General features: G+C 41.3%; 1 protein-coding gene across 3 annotated transcripts in view; it reads left to right on the forward strand.

Annotated features, from left to right (window-relative positions):
* ssh1a (slingshot protein phosphatase 1a) overlaps positions 1 to 24,446 on the forward strand; it is a 52,989-nt gene that overhangs the window by 13,850 nt on the left and 14,693 nt on the right. The window contains exons 1-2 of one of the 3 annotated variants that reach the window (XM_061906550.1): positions 5,346 to 5,794; positions 10,871 to 10,971. In XM_061906550.1, the coding sequence (XP_061762534.1) occupies positions 5,733 to 5,794; positions 10,871 to 10,971 (163 nt within the window). In that variant the 5' untranslated portion in view covers positions 5,346 to 5,732. Of the gene's footprint in view, positions 1 to 5,345; positions 5,795 to 10,870; positions 10,972 to 24,446 lie in introns of those variants that run through there. The other 2 variants (XM_061906549.1, XM_061906551.1) reach the window with 2 other exon arrangements.

A 24,446-nucleotide genomic window follows, 5' to 3' on the forward strand; every position in this document is an offset into this window, starting at 1 on the left:
GGACTTCTGTGCTCGTCACAGTTTGTCCATAACAAATACCATGTTCAAACATAAGGGTGTCCATATGTGCACTTGGCACCAGGACACCCTAGGCCGCAGTTCCATGATCGACTTTGTAGTTGTGTCATCGGATTTGCGGCCTCATGTTTTGGACACTCGGGTGAAGAGAGGGGCGGAGCTTTCTACCGATCACCACCTGGTGGTGAGTTGGCTGCGATGGTGGGGGAGGATGCCGGACAGACCTGGGAGGCCCAAACGCATTGTGAGGGTCTGCTGGGAACGTCTGGCAGAGTCTCCTGTCAGACAAAGTTTCAATTCCCACCTCCGGAAGAACTTTGAACATGTCACGAGGGAGGTGCTGGACATTGAGTCCGAGTGGACCATGTTCCGCACCTCTATTGTCGAGGCGGCAGATCGGAGCTGTGGCCGCAAGGTAGTTGGTGCCTGTCGGGGCGGCAATCCTAAAACCCCTTGGTGGACACCAGCGGTGAGGGATGCCGTCAAGCTGAAGGAGTCCTATCGGGTCCTTTTGGCTCATAGGACTCCGGAGGCAGTGGACAGGTACCGACAGGCCAAGCGGTGTGCAGCTTCAGCGGTCGCGGAGGCAAAAACTCGGACATGGGAGGAGTTCGGGGAAGCCATGGAAAACGACTTCCGGACGGCTTTGAAGCGATTCTGGACCACCATACGCCGCCTCAGGAAGGGGAAGCAGTGCACTATCAACACCGTGTATGGTGCGGATGGTGTTCTGCTGACCTCAACTGCGGATGTTGTGGATAGGTGGAAGGAATACTTCGAAGACCTCCTCAATCCCACCAACACTATGAGCAAGCAGTGCCTGGGGAATCTGTGGTGGACTCTCCTATTTCTGGGGCTGAGGTCGCTGAGGTAGTTAAAAAGCTCCTCGGTGGCAAGGCCCCAGGGGTGGACGAGATCCGCCCGGAGTACCTTAAGGCTCTGGATGCTGTGGGGCTGTCTTGGTTGACAAGACTTTGCAGCATCGCGTGGACATCGGGGGCGGTGCCTCTGGATTGGCAGACCGTGGTGGTGGTTCCTCTCTTTAAGAAGGTGGACCGGAGGGTGTGTTTCAACTATCGTGGGATCACACTCCTCAGGTAAGGTTTATTCAGGTGTACTGGAGAGGAGGCTACGTCGGATAGTCGAACCTCGGATTCAGGAGGAACAGTGTGGTTTTCGTCCTGGTCGTGGAACTGTGGACCAGCTCTATACTCCCGGCAGGGTTCTTGAGGGTGCATGGGAGTTTGCCCAACCAGTCTACATGTGCTTTGTGGACTTGTAGAAGGCATTCGACCGTGTCCCTCGGGAAGTCCTGTGGGGAGTGCTCAGAGAGTATGGGGTAACGGACTGTCTTATTGTGGGGGTCCGCTCCCTGTACGATCAGTGCCAGAGCTTGGTCCGCATTGCCGGCAGTAAGTCGAACACATTTCCAGTGAGGGTTGGACTCCGCCAAGGCTGTCCTTTGTCACCGATTCTGTTCATAACTTTTATGGACAGAATTTCTAGGCGCAGTCAAGGTGTTGAGGGGTTCCGGTTTGGTAACCGCAGGATTAGGTCTCTGCTTTTTGCAGATGATGTGGTCCTGATGGCTTCATCTGACCGGGATCTTCAGCTCTCGCTGGATCGGTTCGCAGCCGAGTGTGAAGCGACCGGAATGAGAATCAGCACCTCCAAGTCAGAGTCCATGGTTCTCGCCCGGAAAAGGGTGGAATGCCATATCCGGGTTGGGGAGGAGACCCTGCCCCAAGTGGAGGAGTTCAAATACCTAGGAGTCTTGTTCACGAGTGAGGGAAGAGTGGATCGTGAGATCGACAGGCGGATCGGTGTGGCGTCTTCAGTAATGCGGACGTTGTACCGATCCGTTGTGGTGAAGAAGGAGCTGAGCCGGAAGGCAAAGCTCTCAATTTACCGGTCGATCTACGTTCCCATCCTCACCTATGGTCATGAGCTTTGGGTCATGACCGAAAGGATAAGATCACGGGTACAAGCGGCCGAAATGAGTTTCCTCCGCCGTTTGGCAGGGCTCTCCCTTAGAGATAGGGTGAGAAGCTCTGCCATCCGGGAGGAACTCAAAGTAAAGCCGCTGCTCCTTCACATCGAGAGGAGCCAGATGAGGTGGTTCGGGCATCTGGTCAGGATGCCACCCGAACGCCTCCCTAGGGAGGTGTTTAGGGCACGTCCAACCGGTAGGAGGCCACGGGGAAGACCCAGGACACGTTGGGAAGACTATGTCTCTCGGCTGGCCTGGGAACGCCTCGGGATCCCCCGGGAAGAGTTAGACGAAGTGGCTGGGGAGAGGGAAGTCTGGGTTTCCCTGCTTAGGCTGTTGCCCCCGCGACCCGACCTCGGATAAGCGGAAGATGATGGATGGATGGATGAATGGAAGGTATCTTATTGAATTGGTGGGTAAAATCGCGGCATCATTTTTCGGACTCCTGCTATACCGTCTTTAATAGGAACAGTAATTCAGTACATTATGAGTTATTTCGAAATATTATCTTCGGCCTACTTACTGTTGCGAAAATGTCCTGATGGTTAGTCTGCAGATGGCGCTTCATTTTCGGTTGTATTTTTACCACAGAAAATGGAGCCAGAGGGTTTACAAGTGGTTTTGTTGTCTACCGCGGCAAAAGGGGAAGTGCGGCCATATGTCTTCTTCTGTTTCTTTCCATATTGTATTGATGTCTTGTATCGCCTCTTGTTTTCCGGGTGAAAAATCAAAAAAGTGGAAATTTTTAAATGCGTTAACTCTGATTGGAACCCTTTGTGCTTTTCCACCTGACTCTCTCCCACATGCAACTGTGATTGGCTATTTTCTCCAACCCACCCACAGACGAAATGAAATATGATTAGATTTTGTATGTCATTTTTTTCGTCTGGTTTCTATTCGTTGACTAAATTGTCAATTAATTTCGTCATTGTTTTAGTCAACGTGCTTTTGCTTTTATTAATGTTTTTGTTATTTTACTAATTTCATCACAACAAGCTGCTATCTGGTTCTGTCAGTCGGGTAACCAAAAAAAGGGAGTATGAGCTAGAGGGGATTGGCTTCTGTGATCGGCATTGAAAGGCATTAATCTGCAGTAGTTGATCACATAACTTGTCATGGAAATCGGCCGATTAGTATCGGCCGATTTGACGCAATTGACGCAACCTTGAAAGGACACTGTATTGACTTGATAATTTGTCTTCCAAATCAATTTGGATAATGCAGAGTTATACTCAGTTTAAAGCTGTATTCACCGGGTACTCATCTTAAAACACATTATTTGGAGTGCCAGCCTGATGATGCAAGACAAATAAGTCACCTTTTTAAAGAACGCCCAAGTCCAATATTTTGACAAGTACTCAATTGTCTTTTATGTTTGACTTTTTCTATTTTCAGGACTAAAATTTACATACTGTATGTTTTATCATACTATTAGCAAGACTTGTTGCATTTATTCTGACAGCAATTGTAGCCTTCAGGCACTTTCTTCGATTTGAAAAAGAGATTTGTTCCTACAAGTTGTGACAAAGTGATTCATTGGGGTAAAAATAAATATACAATCCTAATCCTACATAGGGCAGTTTTAAAAGGAGATTAATGTTAGACAAAGGCATAGAGGTTGTACATTTAAGGGATTTGTTGACTTGCAATAACTCAAAAGAAATAGTTGACAATTAAATGGTCTTCAGTTCAAATGTTCCTGATACTATTCATTCGTAGTTACATTTTTGTAAGGTTTGTAAACTTTATTAACTAATTTTGAATACCTAGAACAATCATTGCCTCAAGATGAATGTGTCATTGTTGTGCAGTAAGGTTTGCAACTGTCTCTGCATTGACCCAGAGCAACACACAGGCAGTAGTCTATACAGGATGCAAGTCCTGTCTTGCCTCAAGATTGCAACCATTGCACAAATACTCTTGTGCTAAGTCATGCAATTAAACCACTAGTACATGCATGTTAAGAAGTGTGGCTTGTATTTGTCAGAAGTATTTATTTTTAAGATCTGATTGTTCTGATCTTGGACAGTGCTTGGATAGCAGTTTGTTGAGGGACAGCTAAATCACTGCTTAGGAGGACTATTTAGCTTGTTGTTTGGGCCTGACTTTGATAATAATGACATTGGTAGGCCAACCTAAACATGTTGCAGCTATCAGTGGCAGTGAAATAAGCAGTTCTATTATTACAGACCAACAATGGAAGAAAATGTGTGCTTGTGTTGAGTTACTGTAGTCACAATAAAGGATCATTGAATATAATTTTTAGCTGTGTTTGCATATGTTCAAGGATGATTTTTGTTGCTCTATGAAACTTTTTTGAGTACCTGTGAGTTAGAGGTGGCCAGTGGAGACAACAGATAATCCCATCCTTATAAGCCATTGTATAATGAGATTTGAGAGTTTTGGGTGATTGCCAGTTCTCACCGCTCTTGCCTTCCACACTTTGGCCAAGCTTTAAGATTTGAGGAAACACTACTGTCCAATCTTGTCGACTCATGAGATGCATACCTGTCAATCATCTCGTTTTCTGCCAGAGGATTTGTGTTTTCCTAATTCTCCCCTTTTACCCAAGAAATTTCCCTTATTTTGAAATGCAATTGTTAACAGGCAGTGATGTTGATATGTTTTCATTGTAGTGTGTCCCTGGTGGTGTGTAGAGTTTGACCCCAGGAAATTCCATGGGTCCCCAATTTAAAAAATAAAAAGTTTTTCTATTTTTCTTCAATTGTAGCATGAAACTCATTCATCTGTTTTGTTATGATGTAAACCAAAACAATTATTGAAATAGCAATATAGACAAGGTGAATGTAACCAATAAGAACATCTTACAATCTTTTCATCCATCCATTTTGTACAGCTTGTCCCTTTCGGGGTCGATCCATCATGAAATAGAATAACAGGTCGCCAAACAAGTGTAGAAACGCACATTAAAGCACAAGTTAAATCGGCTCTTTAACAGCCTGCTGACAACAAGGTTTCTTTTGCTAGTTACTGTGATTTTAAACGCAAATTGTCCCCCTTATATTTTTCATGGGAAAATTTATGAATAAATAGCACTTTTCCTGCGTCCTTTCAGATTTTAATTTGTCCGGAATGAAGCATACTTAGCTGGCACCATCACTGTTGACGGATAAAGATGGCATTCTTCTTTTTGTGTTCATACACGTGTTGTGAAAAACTAAACTATATAATCTGATTAAGCACAGGGATGCTGTGGATTAATTAGCTACATTTTTTGAAAAACAATTGGCATGCGCAAAGAGACTCAAAAGTAAAGGGAATATATGTTAATGTGTTTATAAAATATCTTCAATAATGAAAACCTGTCTGTTTTTTCTAAACCAATGTATGTTTGCTATCTTTGAATGAAAACCTCATTTATTAGTTGTCAGATGTTGTCACGGACAGGCAGGTTAAACAAGCACTGTAGTGTTGGCTTCACACGGCGGTTGGAAACTGCAGCTTTTTCATCCAGTTGGAGACACACACACACATACACACACACACACACACATGCTCAGAGGGAGGGAGGGGGCAGCAGAGGCGGTGGAGTCTTAGGAGTTCAGCTCTGAGCGGCACAGATAAGTCCAAACTGTCTGTCATTCAATAGACCCGGTCCAAACCTAGACCCAACGGACATTTTTCCTAAAGCCTGATGAAGAGGAAGTGACATGTGGATCGAAGAGGATGCATCTGGTTGTAAAAACCCATTCAGGAGGTTGTGATGAAGATGCTACCATATTTTGTGGAGAATGCTGTGTTGACCCAGAGTGAGATACAGTGCATGTGAGTGAAGTTAATGCTCTTTAAACTGGCACCTAACATCACTTACTTATTTGTCACACTGACAAACATGCAAGCAAGGCTCAGTCATAATGACTTGAGTTTAAAATCAACATTTCTGTTTCTGTCTCAAGTTTTAATATGATATTTAAAATAGTTTAACATTAGTTATGCTGTAGTGTCCAGACTCAAAAGTAAATAATTTATAAACTAACTTAACACTTCTGTCACTAACTAAGCCTAACAACACAGATTTGCTATGTTTTTTGTTTTTTTTTGGCTTTTTTGTGGGCTGGTTATTATGTAAAACTTAAATATGAAAAACAAGTATTGGCAAGACTTGACAAGGTAACAATAGCTGAGGTTTTAGTAATTGGGTAGGAAGGAAAATTGCTGTGTTTCGCAACTTGGTATACTGTTAAAGCAAATAGGTGCAATGGAACCATCACAAAGACTTATAGTAGATTGTGAGGAAGGATGACTCAAGACTGAGCTAATGTCGCCATTGATGATTTTAGTTTTTGCTGTCTGTCCATTTGGCTACCTGATAATGCCTCTGTGTGTTTTTGAGTGAGGCGATAGCAGCATGCACTGTAGTTAAGATGCGCCTGTAATATGAAGATTATCTTGTTTGTGTATTTTATTATTATTATTATTATCTTTGTGAGAATAAATGTTTCCCTCCTGGTCATCACCTTTGTGTTGACGTAGGAAGAATAAGCAGCAGGAATGTGTCCACACTACAGAGCCCATTCTACTCTAGCTCGTGCTGCTTCAGCCATGTGTATCCTGACAGCCTTCCTAAGACTCATCACATAAAATACCCTACATATACAATGCCCACATTATATAGAAATATATATGCATAAATTATACACATCAAACAGAGCAATACTAATCAATCAATCAATCAATGTTTATTTATATAGCCCTAAATCACAAGTGGCTCAAAGGGCTGCACAAGCCACAATGACTTCCTCGGTTCAGAGTCCACAAAAGGGCAATGAAGAACTCACAACCCAGTAGGACGTCAATGTGGATGATTATGAATCAGACACATCAAACAGACTAAAACTAAATCTGCACAGTAGGACAAAAGTGATTGTCTGAAACGTGTCCATCCACATTCTTTATTTCTGTGGAACTGTATTTCTCTCTGGTTCTGAGTGAATTTATTGTGATACTAACAAAATAATATCCATTGTTTTTGTAAATTGGCACTAGCCTGTTCTTAAGTGTATTTGGAAGTTAAATGAAATTGAACTGATTAAGGGAAATGCTGAGCATTTCACTATGAATTACTATTTATTTGTTAACATTGTATTTTAAACAAACATTTACAATAGTTTTATTTTATCTGACACAGTAGAGCCATTAGTATCACTCACATTGCCGTAGTATTTTAAACAAAAATATTCACTTACTTACTGCAGACGTGTTAAGTACACATTGTGTTTTACTTTCCGGAGTATATTGCATGCTGCTTGTGCTGCTGTTTCCTGACATGATCATTTAAGAGACACCGCCACAAAATATGGATCCAATTGTTCATGTTCTGGGTGCGGAGCATCTAGGTCATAATGCTCGTAAAAAGAACATTCAGCCAGAAGAACCCCTTGGGGTATGTTTCGATTTATCGCAGAAAATTTATGCATAAATCCCTTTTCATTAGGGCGGTAGGTTGATGGATGGTGAGTGTGGAGGTATGGTTGAGGCTAATGGAAAAAACGTGTGACCTCCAGTCACCCAAGCCCAATGCCCAGTCACCTATGCGCATATATAAATCCCCTCATTACCACTCCCAGTAGTAAAATGACCAAACCACCAAACATAAACACCAGCACCAAATTAAATCCAAAGCAAACCAAATAAATTAGACCAACAAATCATAAATAGCTCTTATTGCCTCTTTTACACAGAGATCCTGCAAAACTGCTACAACAGAGTAGGGACAAAATATTCAGCATTTATTCACATTTGCCTTTCACAGAACCACGCAAAACAGAGTATTGCTGAATATTGCTTTTTATGTCCACACAGCAACTAAACATTTTTTAATGAGAGCAATCACCTCTGCCAGGAGATATTATAGTTTGTCAGTCAGTCAGTTAGTTTGGCTAGCAAGCGAGCTACATAACTACAGAAGTTATGGTCCGATTTTGATAAAACTTTCAAGGAACTGTCAGAAATGGGATGAGGATCAAGTGATATTTTGTGTGTGAATCGGATTATTTCCACTACGTTAACTTTAATTTATGTTACGAAGCTCAGTTTCCCTTTGCGCTTATGCCTCCACTTGCAGAAACAAAAAACGTGTATTTAAGATTTTTTTTTTTTTAAATAATTCTTTACGATTAAAGGTCTGCTTTTCTTGTTAGAGAGTACCCCTGGGGCTACTTGAAGGTACGTCAAGGGGTATATGAGATTTTTTTTTTAAAATATTATAAAAATAGCAACAATTCAAAAATCCTTTATAGATATATTTGTTGAATAATGATTTAACAAAATATGAATGTAAGTTCATAAACTGGGAAAAAAATACAACAACGCAATATTCAATGTTGACATGTAGATTTTTTGTGGACATGTTCTATAAATATTGATGTTAAAGATTTCTTTTTTTGTGAAGAAATGTTTAGAATTATGTTCATGAATCCAGATGGCTGTCTATTACAATCCCCAAAGAGTGCGCTTTAAGTTGATTACTTCTATGTGTAGAAATCTTTATTTATAATTGAATGACTTGTTTATTTTTCAACAAGTTTTTAGTTTTTTTTTAATATCTTTTTTCCAAATAATTCAAGAAAGAACACTACAAATGAGCAATGTTTTGCAGTGGTATACAATTTAATAAATCAGAAACTGATGACATAGTGCTGTTTTTTACTTTTTCATCTCTGTTTTTTAACCGAAAATGCTTTGCTCTGATTAGGGGGTACTTGAATTAAAAAAAATGATTACAGGGGGTACATCACCGAAAAAAGGTTGAGAACCACTGTCCTGTGCCAATGACTGACGCATTTGTCAGATAGGGACAAATGCGTTCAACACAACATGGTGGGAGAAATGCGAGCCCGGGTTAAACTTCACACCCACATCTGTCCCTGCATTGCTGAATTACTTGACACATGGGCAGGGTAGTTGCTAGGAATTCAAGGCCCCCTGAAACAATATCGGTGTGGGGCCCCTCTACCCCATTTATTGCTTTTGTATGTGTGGCAGTGTGTGTCCTAGTGGCCAGAGGGCCCTTAGAATTTTCATCACCTTTCCACCCTTTACAGATCTACTACTTCTTCCAAAGACAGAAATTGCTAGGTTGACTTCATCCCACCATTCTGTATGGATGCCCTTTATATATGAACATGCAAAAATGGCTGGCAGGTTGAAAAGGGATAATGAGGTCAACAGAACAATGTTTCCATATTTTAATTTTCCATTTTTGTAGTGGGCAGTTGTCTCAATAATTAAGTGCATATACTTTTTAATTGCCTTTTAATTGTGATGGTGTTGTAATAGACTAAAATTACCGCCACATTGTCTTTACTAGAGAAAAGTGCATTGCACCATATTTGTCAGTTTTGTCAACTCTGTACAACTCTGCAGGCCACAGTGTCTCAATGACCAAGAGTACAGTAGGCAGGCAGTTGTTTTTATGACTGTTAAGTTTGAATATTAACAGTCTCTGAGTTGAATGACAACATCTTTCAACTGTGTTTATACACCAGTCATTCGTAATTCCTGCATTACTGTGTGAACCTGTCTTTCAGCAGTTCTGCACTTTCCTAATGATGTCATGGTTTGCCTGCACAGTGGGTGGATACCATCTTTCTGCCATTGATTTTCAAACAAATGCAAAGACTGAAGTCAGTCTGGGGGAAATACTTCACTAACTACTACTTCACTTTTATTGCAGTAGACAACTCTTAAGCCAAACCTAAAAAGGCCTTGAGTTTTTATACTGGTAGGTGTGAACTGTTATTTGCTCCTGCTCACTTACTCGGTTACTATTGATGTGCTGAGAGAGGACAATGAAACGCCATGAAAGACTGTAGTTATCTTTAGGCATTTTTTCTCTGCCTGTGTGATATTTCACCAGTAACACAGAATTTTGATTTATGCTCAAAATGATTTTTATGTCATCAGCCTACCTCATGCCCTACTTCTGAATCTAAATGGGCCTTATTCATTGAATTGTGCTTGAAGCTCTGAAAGTTTTAGTTTTCAGGTTTGTTTTTATTCATTTAAAATGTTAAAAGTTTTCGGGAATGTTTTAATTAACCCAGAAAAGAATGCTCTCATTAAAAAAAACTTATTTTGGTTTAAAATACAAAAATTTATTGAATTTTATTTGTCTGATCCATTTTTTTCTGTAACTGACTTAGACATTTTTGTTGTCTATGTTGTTGTGTTTCTCAACCTTTGTTGAGTCAAGCAAGGGTGGTGTGGTTCGATTGGTAAAGCGGCTGTGCCAGCAAATTGAAGGTTCAGGTCACTCCTTGGGCAAAACACTTGACCACCTGCTCCCAGTGCCACCCACACTGTTTTAAATGTAGCTTTAAATATGTAGATAATGGGTTTTACTATGTAAAGAGCTTTGAGTTGCGAGAAAAAAGCGCAATATGAATATAAATCACTTCACTTCAAGGCACATCAGAAAAATGTGTTGGGCCACGGCACAACACCAAATAAAAATGTTGAATGAACGGCACCCAAGGGATATACGTACCTTCTGCCAACCAGTGAAAGGGTTTTCTTGTTCTGGATGTTACAATGTATTGCTGGCATAGATAGATGACCACATTTCAAGTAAATAAACAATCTTTTCCATATATACCAAGTAAAATTAGATAATTTCCCAAACTTTAAAAAAAATATAATGTTTTGATTGAAAATTGGTATATAAAGAACACAGCAAAGCAATTTGTGCTAGCTTGAGAATAGCATATGTACAGCATACTATGACATTATTAGGCAGCCGAAGTCTATGTCTGCAAAAGGCTGATATAGAGAATCATATCTAGAAAGACCTGCAAGGTTGATCTGTAACATCTGATGATCATAAGTGATTTTACTTTACAGCTTGAGTGAGAGCTTCTTCATGGTGAAAGGTGCTGCACTCTTCCTACAGCAAGGGAGCTCTCAGCAGGGCCAAAAAGTGCATCCTCACCACAAACATGCAGGTGAGAACCACAATAACTCTTGTATGCATCTCTATCTGTCTTTCTAAACAGTGGTTTTCATCTCAGCCATCAGTTTGTAAGACTTGATCATGCTGTTCTGTTTTGCTTAATGAGGAAGTGGAGTATTAACTCCCCAACATAGCAGCAGATGTTTTGTAGTTGAGGAGACAGGAATGGAGGCTCGCTGATAAACTTGTTTTCGTGTTGAGCTTAGCCAGAATAGTAGCACTGTGTTTTGTGTTGAAGATTAATTGAGGGTTTTATTGCCAGTTTGTCTATAAATTTCTTATGCAAGACGGATATTCAATTAATCGAACGATAAATGAAAATGAACTCAATAATTTTTGATTGGATTGTCGTGTGTGAGTGTGTGTGTGTGTGTGTGTGTGTGTGTTGCTTTCAAACAGGGTGCAAGAAGTTTCACTCTGCGCATCACTCTGCGCTTGTTTTTCAATAGCACAATCAAATGAAAGAAGTTAACCCTCTTGTCATTCATCCAAATTCTTTCTCTGATGGGAAAGGTGGGACCGCAAGCTTACGCACATAGGGAGCAGCGACAAAGCCTCGTTAGTGGCTCGTGAGAAGCACAACAAGAGAACATAAAAAAAGAGGAGGAAAAAACATTAGTACAATGCCAGATGTCCCAGTGTGGGAAAAGTATGTCAAATTTGTTGGAAAGTGATTGCAACAAAAAAGACAACAAAACATACCACACAACTCAGTTTTTCTATTTTTTCCCAACATTGTTAATGTTATTTGTATATAGGGCTGGGCGATATGGCCTTTTTTTAATATCTCAATATTTGTAGGCTATATCGAGATACACAATATATATCTCGATATTTTGCCTTAGCCTTGAATTAACACTTGATTCATATAATCACACCAGTATGATGATTCTATGTGTCTACATTATAACATTCTTGTTCATACTGCATTAATAAATGCTCATTTTAAACTTTCATGCAGTGAAGGAAATCACAACTAAGTCAATTGACCAAAACTGTATTTATTAAACAGTTATTGAGCAGTGGCACAAACAAAAACAGAAAGTGCAAGATTGTCAGAGACATTTTAAAACAAGCTATGAGTACACTTTTGTGCAAGATGTCACTAAGATGACATATCAAAACAACACTAAATTAAAGTGTACTTTTTGTACAGATTGCAACTACAATAGTTTAAAACTAATAAAGTGCACTTTAGTGCATGAGTTTGTGGGCGTGTTGCACTGAATGGAAATGTTGACATTCGGAGTAAACACTTTTCATTCTCTAGCAGGTGACTTTTCAAATGATGCTACATATTAGCAGTAATGCTACTTTTTGTAGCAATGCTTTAGCACCACACTTGACAAATTACGGTTGTCTGTTTGACACATTCCCACTTGAAGCCAAACCACCGCCATACGATGGACCCCCTGCTGTTTTTCTTGGGAATTAATTCTTCATTCAATTGTTACCAGTTTCGAACCTTCTTTCTCTCGTATTACCGCTAGCATCACAGCTAACGTAACCCCTGCCGCTACCTTTCTGCTCCGTCCGCGAGGGCGTATACATATGTGACGTATGACGTGACAGTATGTGACGTGTGTAAAAATGTGCGCTTGTCTGTCTGTGAGAAGGAGAGACAACAGAGTGGGAAAAGCCTGTAGTGTAATGCCTGCAGCTAAAAGCAACTGCGTGAGAACGTATACTCCAATATCACGATAAAGTCATTTTCTATATCGCACAGAGACACCCCCACGATATAGCGAGTATATCGATATATTGCCAAGCCTTATTTGTATGGTTTACTTATTTGGGATAGTTAAAAGTTGACCTTCCAATTACGATGGCAAAAAATAAGTTTATTGCTTTTAAAAGGATTGCTTGCATTATTATGTGTTAGGGCAGTGGTGTTCAATGTGCGGCCCACAGACCATTTTCGGCTCGCAGCAATTTTTTTTATTGGCCCTTGACATGTTCTGACTATAAATGTATTTATTATTATTGAGGTATATCAGATATAACACTAACAATCATTTGCTTTCTCACCTATAATACAAAAGCTACAATATAATGATATCTTTCAAATAGTTTAGCATATACTCATACCAGCCTCTTTTAAGTACAAAATGTACCATTTGTAGTGTTACATTTTTCAGTATGCGGACACCTCGGTCTTAGTTATATTAGTGCTTCATTTGGTTTTAAATAACTCTGACAATAATAATTTATATCGGCAATGATTTGTGGGACGATATATCATTCACCCAGGACTAGAATTTTACTATATTTTTGAGATGTTAAATGTAATCATTCACCCTAATCTCCTATGGATGATTGTGGGGTGGGAGTTCTATTTTGCCAAAATAGCATGAAGTTGATCACACTTATTATACATCCTAGTGTGTCATCTGTGCATATGCTTTCTGTTTGAGCCTAGGTCCACCTCTTCCAACAATACAGGGAAGTGTTTCGTTATTGAGCGTCAACATTAGTCAAACGATCCAGATTTAAGAGTGTGCCCAAGCACGGTATTAATAGCCTAGCACAGGAGTCGGCAACCTTCAGCATACAAAGAGCCATTTGAGCCCATTTCCCACCAAAGTTAACCCACCTAGAGCCGCGAACTCTGTTTGAGCCCTAAAATGACAATAACACTAATTTTAGTTTCATTACATTTAAGCTATAATATTTATGAAATCAAACACTAGTCAGAATATGACATAGCAAGTATTTTTGGTTTGATCAGCTTTCCGCAGCAGTTCCGAAATTGCTCTTTTTCGGTCATCTCCCGCTTGGTAGTATTTTTCCGCAAATACTGTATGTTTGTTCTGGAAATTATTGATTTTTTTGTTCTTATGCTATTTTCTCCCCACATATGAAGCACACAGGTGAAGCAACCTCGTCAATAATAAACGCAAATGAAACTGCAAATGTAGCATTAAATTTTTATTTTCATCAGAAATGTTTCTCTTTTTGATTTGTCCATTGCTAATTTACTGGGGGTTAACCACTAAAAACAGTGCAATTGCTTGGCAGCAAAAGGTGACGCATCGGGGGTGTTACGCACATTTCGATAGACAAAATATTGCAAGATCACAAACTCTAAAATAAAAACGGCTACATTGAAATAGACTAACTAAATAAAATAAAATAAATTAAAATTAAATATTATTTATTTCATTTTTTTCAAAGCCAAAGGGAGCCAGGCTGGAGGCATGAAAGAGCCGCATGCGGCTCCAGAGCCATGGGTTGCAGACCCCTGGCATAGCATTATTAATGATTAGTCAGAGCTACGGAGTACAAAGCTTGTGTATATTTAATCCAACGAGGCATTAGGAATGAAGTAAAAAGTTAATTGAAGGATATCCCAGAGAGGGACAAGCGGTAGAAAATGGATGGATGGATTTATAGTCTCTAGAGGTTATCTTTTAATTCCATTATTAAAAGCATATACTTTTTGTTTTAAACTCAACACTGACCGGATTATATTACTTGACGGCTAATTTATAAGTGTTGAATACCAAAATTATGCTCACTTACTACTGAGATGACAGACATCCTGTATCTAAAACCTTTGGCATTGGAAACATGCAGGACTTGTCAGCAAAAATGGCCTACAGGGAAATACAACGTTGCACATGTCCGCTAAATTAGAAGGGTCAATTACCTTAAGGGGAATTCTTTCTAATGACTCCTTAACGCACTTCTTACTTTTTGGGTTGCTTGAAAGTTCAAATTCTCTCTTAAGGTGCTCATTCAGCTTGTCTGAACTGTTAACATAAACACATCGGACACATGATACATAGTTATTTTGATTTTTCTGCTTGTGTCGGACTCCGACTGGTCAAAGTTGTTATTGTCCAGGCCCCATGCCAACTTGGCTGCCTTAGACCCATGTGAACAAAGGCCATGAATTCCCTTTCACGCATAACTGTCTGATCCACTTGGAATTCATACAAAACACACTTCAAATATCTACACCAGATCACATTTATCAAAAACATATTGTATGCTTAGTTGTATTTGTATGTTTTTCATATTTTATCAATGTCGTCACGTAGTACACTATGGAACCTCAAGATCATGACAAATCTATGTTTACATATCACATTCACCCTTTTACCATACTTAAAATGGAACTGCACTTATTTTGGAGAATTGTGCCTCTTTTACAATCATTTTGTGGGACAAGACAAAAGTTTTTTTGTTTTTTTTTTGCACTCTAAACATAAATTTTTTTTCGTTCTTGGTGGCTAGCAATGCAGCTAAAAGGAACAGTCAATTATACCTCTAAATCACTTTAGAAGTGCATTGAAAAACTATCAACAATACTTATTTTACGTTCTGTAATCTGTGGCAACATTGTTATTGTAAGAGCGAACACTGAAGAACTCTTTTTGTAGCATACAAACACATTGGTGTGCTACTGTATAAGCTGTAAAAGCTAACAACGGCAAGCTATAAGCTAACTTCTACGTCAGCATGAAATGCGTTTGAGTTTATAATGCACAACACTGTAATAGAATACCAATCTGTACCGACTGAAAAACATTAACGATTTTACAATATCTGTTAAGTATTAGCCCACATCTAATGTTTTGTTTGTACACAGCTAGCCAGACAGCGCATGTACTGTAGTTGTAATAACATGCATGGTTTGCTGCGGGTATCATGATCAATATAAAGTGTGACTCACTCGATTGACGGTTGTGTGCTTGGTTCCGTTCATCTGGGATGTTTCCTGTTGATTCTGGGTGAGTAATGTAATTTTGTCGAAATAGCTTGGCTTCAAGTTCCACATTTTGCAGCTTCAATTCACTTTCACCTCACTCTCTTAGCTTCCGTCCAACGTCTCACTCTTCCTTTGTGCTTGCTTCTAGAAGCGGTAGTTCATCCTCTTAGCTTCAAAAAGATACGGTTGTGAATCATAATTTTTGTCCAAAAATAGTTGTCTTTGTTTCTGTGTCTGCCATGATTAGAAGACATACACGCCTCGTTTATGGAAGTCGGACACACGTTGCCAGAAGTTGGAAGTGCACTGCTATGGCAACGGATATAAATGCGCCGAAGAACTAGTTCCAGCAATGATAAAATGACCAAAATACAGTAAATATAGAACATATTACATATTGTTATCAACGTCCATCCATCCATCCATCATCTTCCGCTTATCCGAGGTCGGGTCGCGGGGGCAGCAGCCTAAGCAGGGAAACCCAGACTTCCCTCTCTCCAGCCACTTCGTCTAGCTCTTCCCGGGGGATCCCGAGGCGTTCCCAGGCCAGCCGGGAGACATAGTCTTCCCAACGTGTACTGGGTCTTCCCCGTGGCCTCCTACCAGCTGGACGTGCCCTAAACACCTCCCTAGGGAGGCGTTCGGGTGGCATCCTGACCAGATGCCCGAACCACCTCATCTGGCTCCTCTCGATGTGGAGGAGCAGCGGCTTTACGTTGAGCTCCTCCCGGATGGCAGAGCTTCTCACCCTATCTCTAAGGGAGAGCCCCGCCACCCGGCGGAGGAAACTCATTTCGGCCGCTTGTACCCGTGATCTTATCCTTTCGGTCATGACCCAAAGCTCATGACCATAGGTGAGGATGGGAATGTAGATCGACCGGTAAATTGAGAGCTTTGCCTTCCGGCTCAGCTCCTTCTTCACCACAACGGATCGATACAACGTCCGTATTACTGAAGACGCCGCACCGATCCGCCTGTCGTTCTCACGATCCACTCTTCCCCCACTCATGAACAAGACTCCTAGGTACTTGAACTCCTCCACTTGGGGCAGGGTCTCCTCCCCAACCCGGAGATGGCACTCCACCCTTTTCCGGGCGAGAACCATGGACTCGGACTTGGAGGTGCTGATTCTCATTCCGGTCGCTTCACACTCGGCTGCGAACCGATCCAGTGAGAGCTGAAGATCCCGGCCAGATGAATCCATCAGGACTACATCATCTGCAAAAAGCAGAGACCTAATCCCGTGACCACCAAACCGGATCCCCTCAACGCCTTGGCTGCGCCTAGAAATTCTGTCCATAAAAGTTATGAACAGAATCGGTGACAAAGGACAGCCTTGGCGGAGTCCAACCCTCACTGGAAACGTGTCCGACTTACTGCCAGCAATGCGGACCAAGCTCTGACACTGATCATACAGGGAGCGGACTGCCACAATAAGACAGTCCGGTATCCCATACTCTCTGAGCACTCCCCACAGGACTTCCCGAGGGACACGGTCGAATGCCTTCTCCAAGTCCACAAAGCACATGTAGACTGGTTGGGCAAACTCCCATGCACCTTCAAGAACCCTGCCGAGAGTATAGAGCTGGTCCACAGTTCCACGACCAGGACGAAAACCACACTGTTCCTCCTGAATCCGAGGTTCGACTATCCGGCGAAGCCTCCTCTCCAGTACACCTGAATAAACCTTACCGGGAAGGCTGAGGAGTGTGATCCCACGATAGTTGGAACACACCCTCCGGTCCCCCTTCTTAAAGAGAGGGACCACCACCCCGGTCTGCCAATCCAGAGGTACCGCCCCCGATGTCCACGCGATGCTGCAGAGTCTTGTCAACCAAGACAGCCCCACAGCATCCAGAGCCTTAAGGCACTCCGGGCGGATCTCATCCACCCCCGGGGCCTTTCCGCGGAGGAGCTTTTTAACTACCTCAGCGACCTCAGCCCTAGAAATAGGAGAGTCCACCACAGATTCCCCAGGCACCGCTTCCTCAAAGGAAGACGTGTTGGTGGGATTGAGGAGGTCTTCGAAGTATTCCCTCCACTGATCCACAACATCCGCAGTCGAAGTCAGCAGAACACCATCCGCACCATACACGGTGTTGATAGTGCACTGCTTCCCCTTCCTGAGGCGGCGTATGGTGGTCCAGAATCGCTTCGAGACCGTCCGGAAGTCGTTTTTCCATGGCTTCCCTGAACTCTTCCCATGTCCGAGTTTTTGCCTCCGCGACCGCTAAAGCTGCACACCGCTTGGCCCGTCGGTACCCGTCCACTGCCTCCGGAGTCCTATGAGCCAAAAGAACCCGATAGGACTCCTTCTTCAGCTTGACGGCATCCCTCACTGCTGGTGTCCACCAACGGGTTCTGGGATTACCGCCACGACATGCACCAACAACCTTGCGGCCACAGCTCCAATCAGCCGCCTCGACAATAGAGGTTCAGAACATGGTCCACTCGGACTCAATGTCCAGCACCTCCCTCGTGACATGTTCAAAGTTCTCCCGGAGGTGTGAATTGAAACTCCCTCTGACAGGAGACTCTGCCAGATGTTCCCAGCAGACCCTCACAATGCGTTTGGGCCTGCCAGGTCTGTCCGGCATCCTCCCCCACCATCGCAGCCAACTCACCACCAGGTGGTGATCGGTAGAAAGCTCCGCCCCTCTCTTCACCCGAGTGTCCAAAACATAAGGCCTCAAATCCGATGACACAACTACAAAGTCGATCATGGAACTGCGGCCTAGGGTGTCCTGGTGCCAAGTGCACATATGGACACCCTTATGTTTGAACATGGTGTTCGTTATGGACAATCCGTGACGAGCACAAAAGTCCAATAACAAAACACCACTCGGGTTTAGATCCGGGCGACCATTCTTCCCAATCACGCCTCTCCAGGTTTCACTGTCGTTGCCAACATGAGCGTTGAAGTCCCCCAGTAGGACAAGGGAATCACCCGGGGGAGCACTCTCCAGTACTCCCTCGAGTGTACCCAAAAAGGGTGGGTATTCTGAACTGCTGTGTGGTGCGTAAGCACAAACAACAGTCAGGACCTGTCAAAAAAGACGTGTGTTCTTGTCTCTCTTATTGATTTTGAACAGTAGGCAAAGTTAAAACAAAAAGTGCAGTTCCCCTTTAACATGCTCCATGATAACTCAATTGATACAACTAGGGATGTTCTGATCGGGATTTTATGCTGACTATGATACCAATCATTCATGAGTGAGATTGGCCTTCACCAATACCAATCACATCTATTAACTGTAAATGTTTCTATTCATTTATCGTGAGTGATATTAACAGTTTAAAAATATTAACACTAGAGCTGCAGCTATCGAATATTTTAGTATGCGAGTACTCTATCGAATATACCGATCAAGTAATCGAATAAATTATGTTTTTGCTTAATTAAGATTTAATCATACTTGTTAAAATGTGCCGTCAATTATTGCATTTGGCTTTGTCTTTTATTTCCTAAATGCCCGTTTTCATTATTGAAGGCTGACATGCACAGGTAAAATGCGTCCGTGGTTGAATGTGCCAATTTGTGTGTGCTAATAATAACAGGTGCGCTCACAGCCCTTTGTGATGTGTGGTGTGACTGCATAAGCAAAGTTCTTGTCTCTTGTGCTTTTTTGATTATTATTATATGGTGCCGTTTAAAAGGTGGTTTCTCCACGCAAATCAGCTAAGCTGTTTTTGACCTGCCAACAATACATAAACAATAGTAAAAGACAAAACACTTCATAATGACAACAGTGTAAAATTTTAACAATGCAATACAGTTCACTGCTTTTATTGCATGCAAAATAGTATCAATCAATCAATCAATGTTTACTTATATAGCCCTAAATCACTAGTGTCTCAAAGGGCTGCACAAACCACCACGACATCCTCGGTAGGAAAACTCACACCCAGTGGGACATTGGTGACAATAATGACCCAGTGGGACGTCGGTGACAATGATGACTATGAGAACCTTAGAGAGGAGGAAAGCAATGGATGTCGAGCGGATCTAACATGATACTGAAAGTTCAATCCACAATGGATACAACACAGTCGCGAGAGTCCAGTCCAAAGAGGATCCAAGACACAGCAGCGAGAGTCCCGTTCACAGCGGAGCCAGCAGGAAACCATCCCAAGCGTAGGCGGACCAGCAGCGCAGAGATGTCCCCAGCCGATACACAGGCGAGCAGTACATGGCCACCGGATCGGACCGGACCCCCTCCACATGGGAGAGTGGGACATAGAAGAAAAAGAAAAGAAACGGCAGATCAACTGGTCTAAAAAGGGAGTCTATTTAAAGGCTAGAGTATACAAATGAGTTTTAAGGTGGGACTTAAATGCTTCTACTGAGGTGGCATCGCGAACTGTTACCGGGAGGGCATTCCAGAGTACTGGAGCCCGAACGGAAAATGCTCTATAGCCCGCAGACTTTTTTTGGGCTTTGGGAATCACTAATAAGCCGGAGTCCTTTGAACGCAGATTTCTTGCCGGGACATATGGTACAATACAATCGGCAAGATAAGATGGAGCTAGACCGTGTAGTATTTTATACGTAAGTAGTAAAACCTTAAAGTCACATCTTAAGTGCACAGGAAGCCAGTGCAGGTGAGCCAGTACAGGCGTAATGTGATCAAACTTTCTTGTTCTTGTCAAAAGTCTAGCAGCCGCATTTTGTACCAACTGTAATCTTTTAATGCTAGACATGGGGAGACCCGAAAATAATACGTTACAGTAGTCGAGGCGAGACGTAACAAACGCATGGATAATGATCTCAGCGTCTTTAGTGGACAGAATGGAGCGAATTTTAGCGATATTACGGAGATGAAAGAAGGCCGTTTTAGTAACGCTTTTAATGTGTGCCTCAAAGGAGAGAGTTGGGTCGAAGATAACACCCAGATTCTTTACCGTGTCGCCTTGTTTAATTGTTTGGTTGTCAAATGTTAGAGTTGTATTATTAAATAGAGTTCGGTGTCTGGCAGGACCGATAATCAGCATTTCCGTTTTTTTGGCGTTGAGTTGCAAAAAGTTAGCGGACATCCATTGTTTAATTTCATTAAGACATGCCTCCAGCTGACTACAATCCGGCGTGTTGGTCAGCTTTAGGGGCATGTAGAGTTGGGTGTCATCAGCATAACAGTGAAAGCTAATACCGTATTTGCGTATGATGTCACCTAGCGGCAGCATGTAGATGCTGAAGAGTGTAGGGCCAAGGACCGAACCCTGGGGAACTCCACACGTTACCTTAACGTAGTCCGAGGTCACATTGTTATGGGAGACACACTGCATCCTATCAGTAAGATAAGAGTTAAACCAAGACAGGGCTAAGTCTGACATACCAATTCGTGTTTTGATACGTTCTAATAAAATGTTATGATCGACGGTATCGAAAGCAGCGCTAAGATCGAGGAGCAGCAACATAGATGACGCATCAGAATCCATCGTTAGCAATAGATCATTAGTCATTTTTGCGAGGGCTGTCTCCGTGGAGTGATTTGCCCTGAAACCGGATTGAAAGGTTTCACATAGATTGTTAGACGCTAAGTGTTCATTTAACTGCTCCGCAACAATTTTTTCGAGGATTTTTGAAATAGTAATCAATGTTCATTTTGCCATCATAACATGTTTGAGATGAAAACACACACACACATACATATATATATATATATTAGGGGTGTAACGGTACGTGTATTTGTATTGAACTGTTTCGGTACGGGGGTTTCGGTTCGGTTCGCAGGTGAACCGAACGACACGGACATATAAGTAGCGCACCGCACGTTGTGTAAACAATGCACACCGAGGCACCATGAATTAATTTACGTGGACCCCGACTTAAAAAAGTTGAAAAACTTATTGGGGTGTTACCATTTTGTGGTCAATTGTACGGAATATGTACTGTGCAATCTACTAATAAAAGTTTCAATCAATCAAAAAAACAACAACACACGGCATGGCATGCTAGCAACGACTGGGCTATGATAGATTGACCACACCTCCTCTTTTCACGGGATATGTCCTCTTTGCAGAGCTGTCCAGGTGGAGTTTCTTAAATGCCTCGAATGTCCGGCATTTTAAGTTATGGTTGTGTGTATTTTCAATGCACGTTCAGGATTAAGAAGGGGTTGAAAAAAAAAAAAAAAAAGTGGTGCACACAGCGTTAACATTCGTGAGGGCGGGGCAGAGACAGAGAGAGCGAGAGAGTTGTGATAAACGCGCATGCTTAGCCAGGCTCTGCTTTTTATCCTTTGATTAATCAGATTTAATTTTTTATTATCTATAGCAGGCGTTTCAAAAGTGTGCCCCGGAGGCCATTTGCGGCACACAGCTAATGTTTTAAAGGCCCAAGGCACATTCTAAAAATACTATTAAAATAAACAAAAACATAAACAAAAGTGAAATAAAAAATCTTAAAGGCTAAATGTAATTTAGAAAAACTTGCAACGTTTACTAATAAAACAAAGCTGTTTTTTTTTCTTTCAAACTGTCATTGTTTAAAACATAATATTGAATCAAAATCAATGTTATTAATTATTGACCTATCCAAGTTTCCGATTACTTCACATCAAATATTCCACTAAGAAAATTATTTTTGGTGGAAGATATAGCAAATTTGTTAAATAAGTAATCAAAAAATTTATATTTTGTTTTTTTCTTACTGTACCGAAAATGAACCGAACCGTGACCTCTGAACCGAGGTACGTACCGAACCGAAATTTTTGTGGACCGTTACACCCCTAATATATATATATATATGTATATATGTATGTATGTGTGTGTATACAGACACACACACACACACACACACACACAATTACTTAGAAATTAATATATACTGAGAAAGTTCAAATAAAAATATAATATTAGTATCAAAAATAAAACAAGAACAGTTTTCATTATATCAAAGATTAAGAGTGGATTAGGTAGTGACTTTAATACTGCATTTGAAATGTGCAACTTCATATTCAGATTCAATATGCCTGACAGGAACATGGCACATAAGTCCTACCACTGTGAACAAGGACTTGGAACTCTTACATTCTACAGAGACTATAGTGGGAGCAAGTGCAAGCTATCCAAGTAACATGTGGTTGCATGACTTGAATAACCCAAATAACTTTGCACGACTACTTTTGCAGGGTTACTAATGAAAGGCTAATTGAACACGACAGCTCAGATAGCATCGTTAGTTTTCAACATGTTTTGGCGGCATTTGATAACTTCGCGGGAGTGAGAGAACACATCCTGGTTATCATAATGAATAACATTCATTTTAATAACACAACTTTTGCGCTTAAATTTGATCATAGATGACTTACTTCGCCTCCAGACGTCCCTCAAATCAGATGCTTTCTTGACAGGTGCTACATCATTGAACTTGAGCTATTGTGGTATGCAAGCTCCACTTTGCAACGTTTGCATACTACTGCGTTTTTCTTCGATTTTAGTGTGAAGTGTTCCCTAAACTTAAAACAACTTTCGTCGCTTCTTAATTCCCTGGTTTTGCTATGGCTCTCTCATCTATTGCTTTCTGCGGTGTCTGCCATTGCGAGTTATGTCGGCGAAAAAGTTTTCTAAACTCAAGCGTATATGATAGAGCGGTGATTTGCAGTCCAGGGGGCGTACATGTATGATCTGACGTAAACAGGCTGTGCAATACCTAAACAGTCCGTGCGAAACGTGACTTTGAATGATATTTAAAATACAAAGAAATGCTTTTTATTTGCCGTAATAGAGGTTGTTGTTATTAGCTTACAGCAGGGGTAGGGAACCTATGGCTCTAGAGTCAGATGCGGCTCTTTTGATGACTGCATCTGGCTCTCAGATAAATCTTAGCTGACATTGCTTAACACGATAAGTAATTAATAATTCCACTGGTAATCACAGTGTTAAAAATAAAGTTCAAATTATAAAACATTCTCATGCATTTTAATCCAACCATCCGTTTTCTATTGCACCTGTCCAAGATGTCGCATTAATGGTAAGAAGTATGATGTAATATTTGGTTAACATTAGAATAATAATGTTATTAAAAAGAATAAGAGACTTATTATACTTCTAATTACTTAAAAATGCATGCATTTAGTTGTATTCAGTGTTAAAAAAAATATTATATGGCTCTCACGAAAACACATTTTTAAATATTTGGCTTTCGTGGCTCTCTCAGGAAAAAAGGTTCCCGACCCCTGGCTTAGAGGAACGGCTCCGCACTGTTTACGGACAAACATAGCTGCTATCTGCTTCTGAGCCGGGGGATGAAAAATTCATATAGTGTCAGCCAGAGAGGATGGGCATTTGTGATCGACAATAAATTGCATTAATTGGCAATGGCGATCACAAACCTTTTTTACGAAAATCGGCCGATACTTAGTGGTGAACGATCAATCAGCACACCTATAGATATACCACGTTTATTTGTCTTTGTCAGTAAAGCTTTTTTCCTGATTCTGTTGGGACCTAAGGCTAGAAATGACGTGGACTTTCTGTTTCACGCTGTATTAATTTAAAACCTGTCTTGACTAACATGATTTGTTCACCGGTTGTGACACCAACATGGAAGGATGGAATTAAGACTTTTGCTTGTTGTGGTTATCTTGGCTCGTGGTACTAGGTCCATGTTAAGAGGGCAACTTATTTTTGTATTTGTTTAATTTTTTGTTTTTTTATTACATTTTACTTCTGTTACTATATGTAAAAACCTGCACTACAACCATATAATTCCCCCTATTGTCAGATGAATAAATGCTTATCCATCTATCTTT

The sequence above is a fragment of the Nerophis ophidion genome, linkage group LG07, assembly GCF_033978795.1.
Source record: "Nerophis ophidion isolate RoL-2023_Sa linkage group LG07, RoL_Noph_v1.0, whole genome shotgun sequence".
In the NCBI taxonomy this organism is placed as follows: Eukaryota; Metazoa; Chordata; class Actinopteri; order Syngnathiformes; family Syngnathidae; genus Nerophis; species Nerophis ophidion.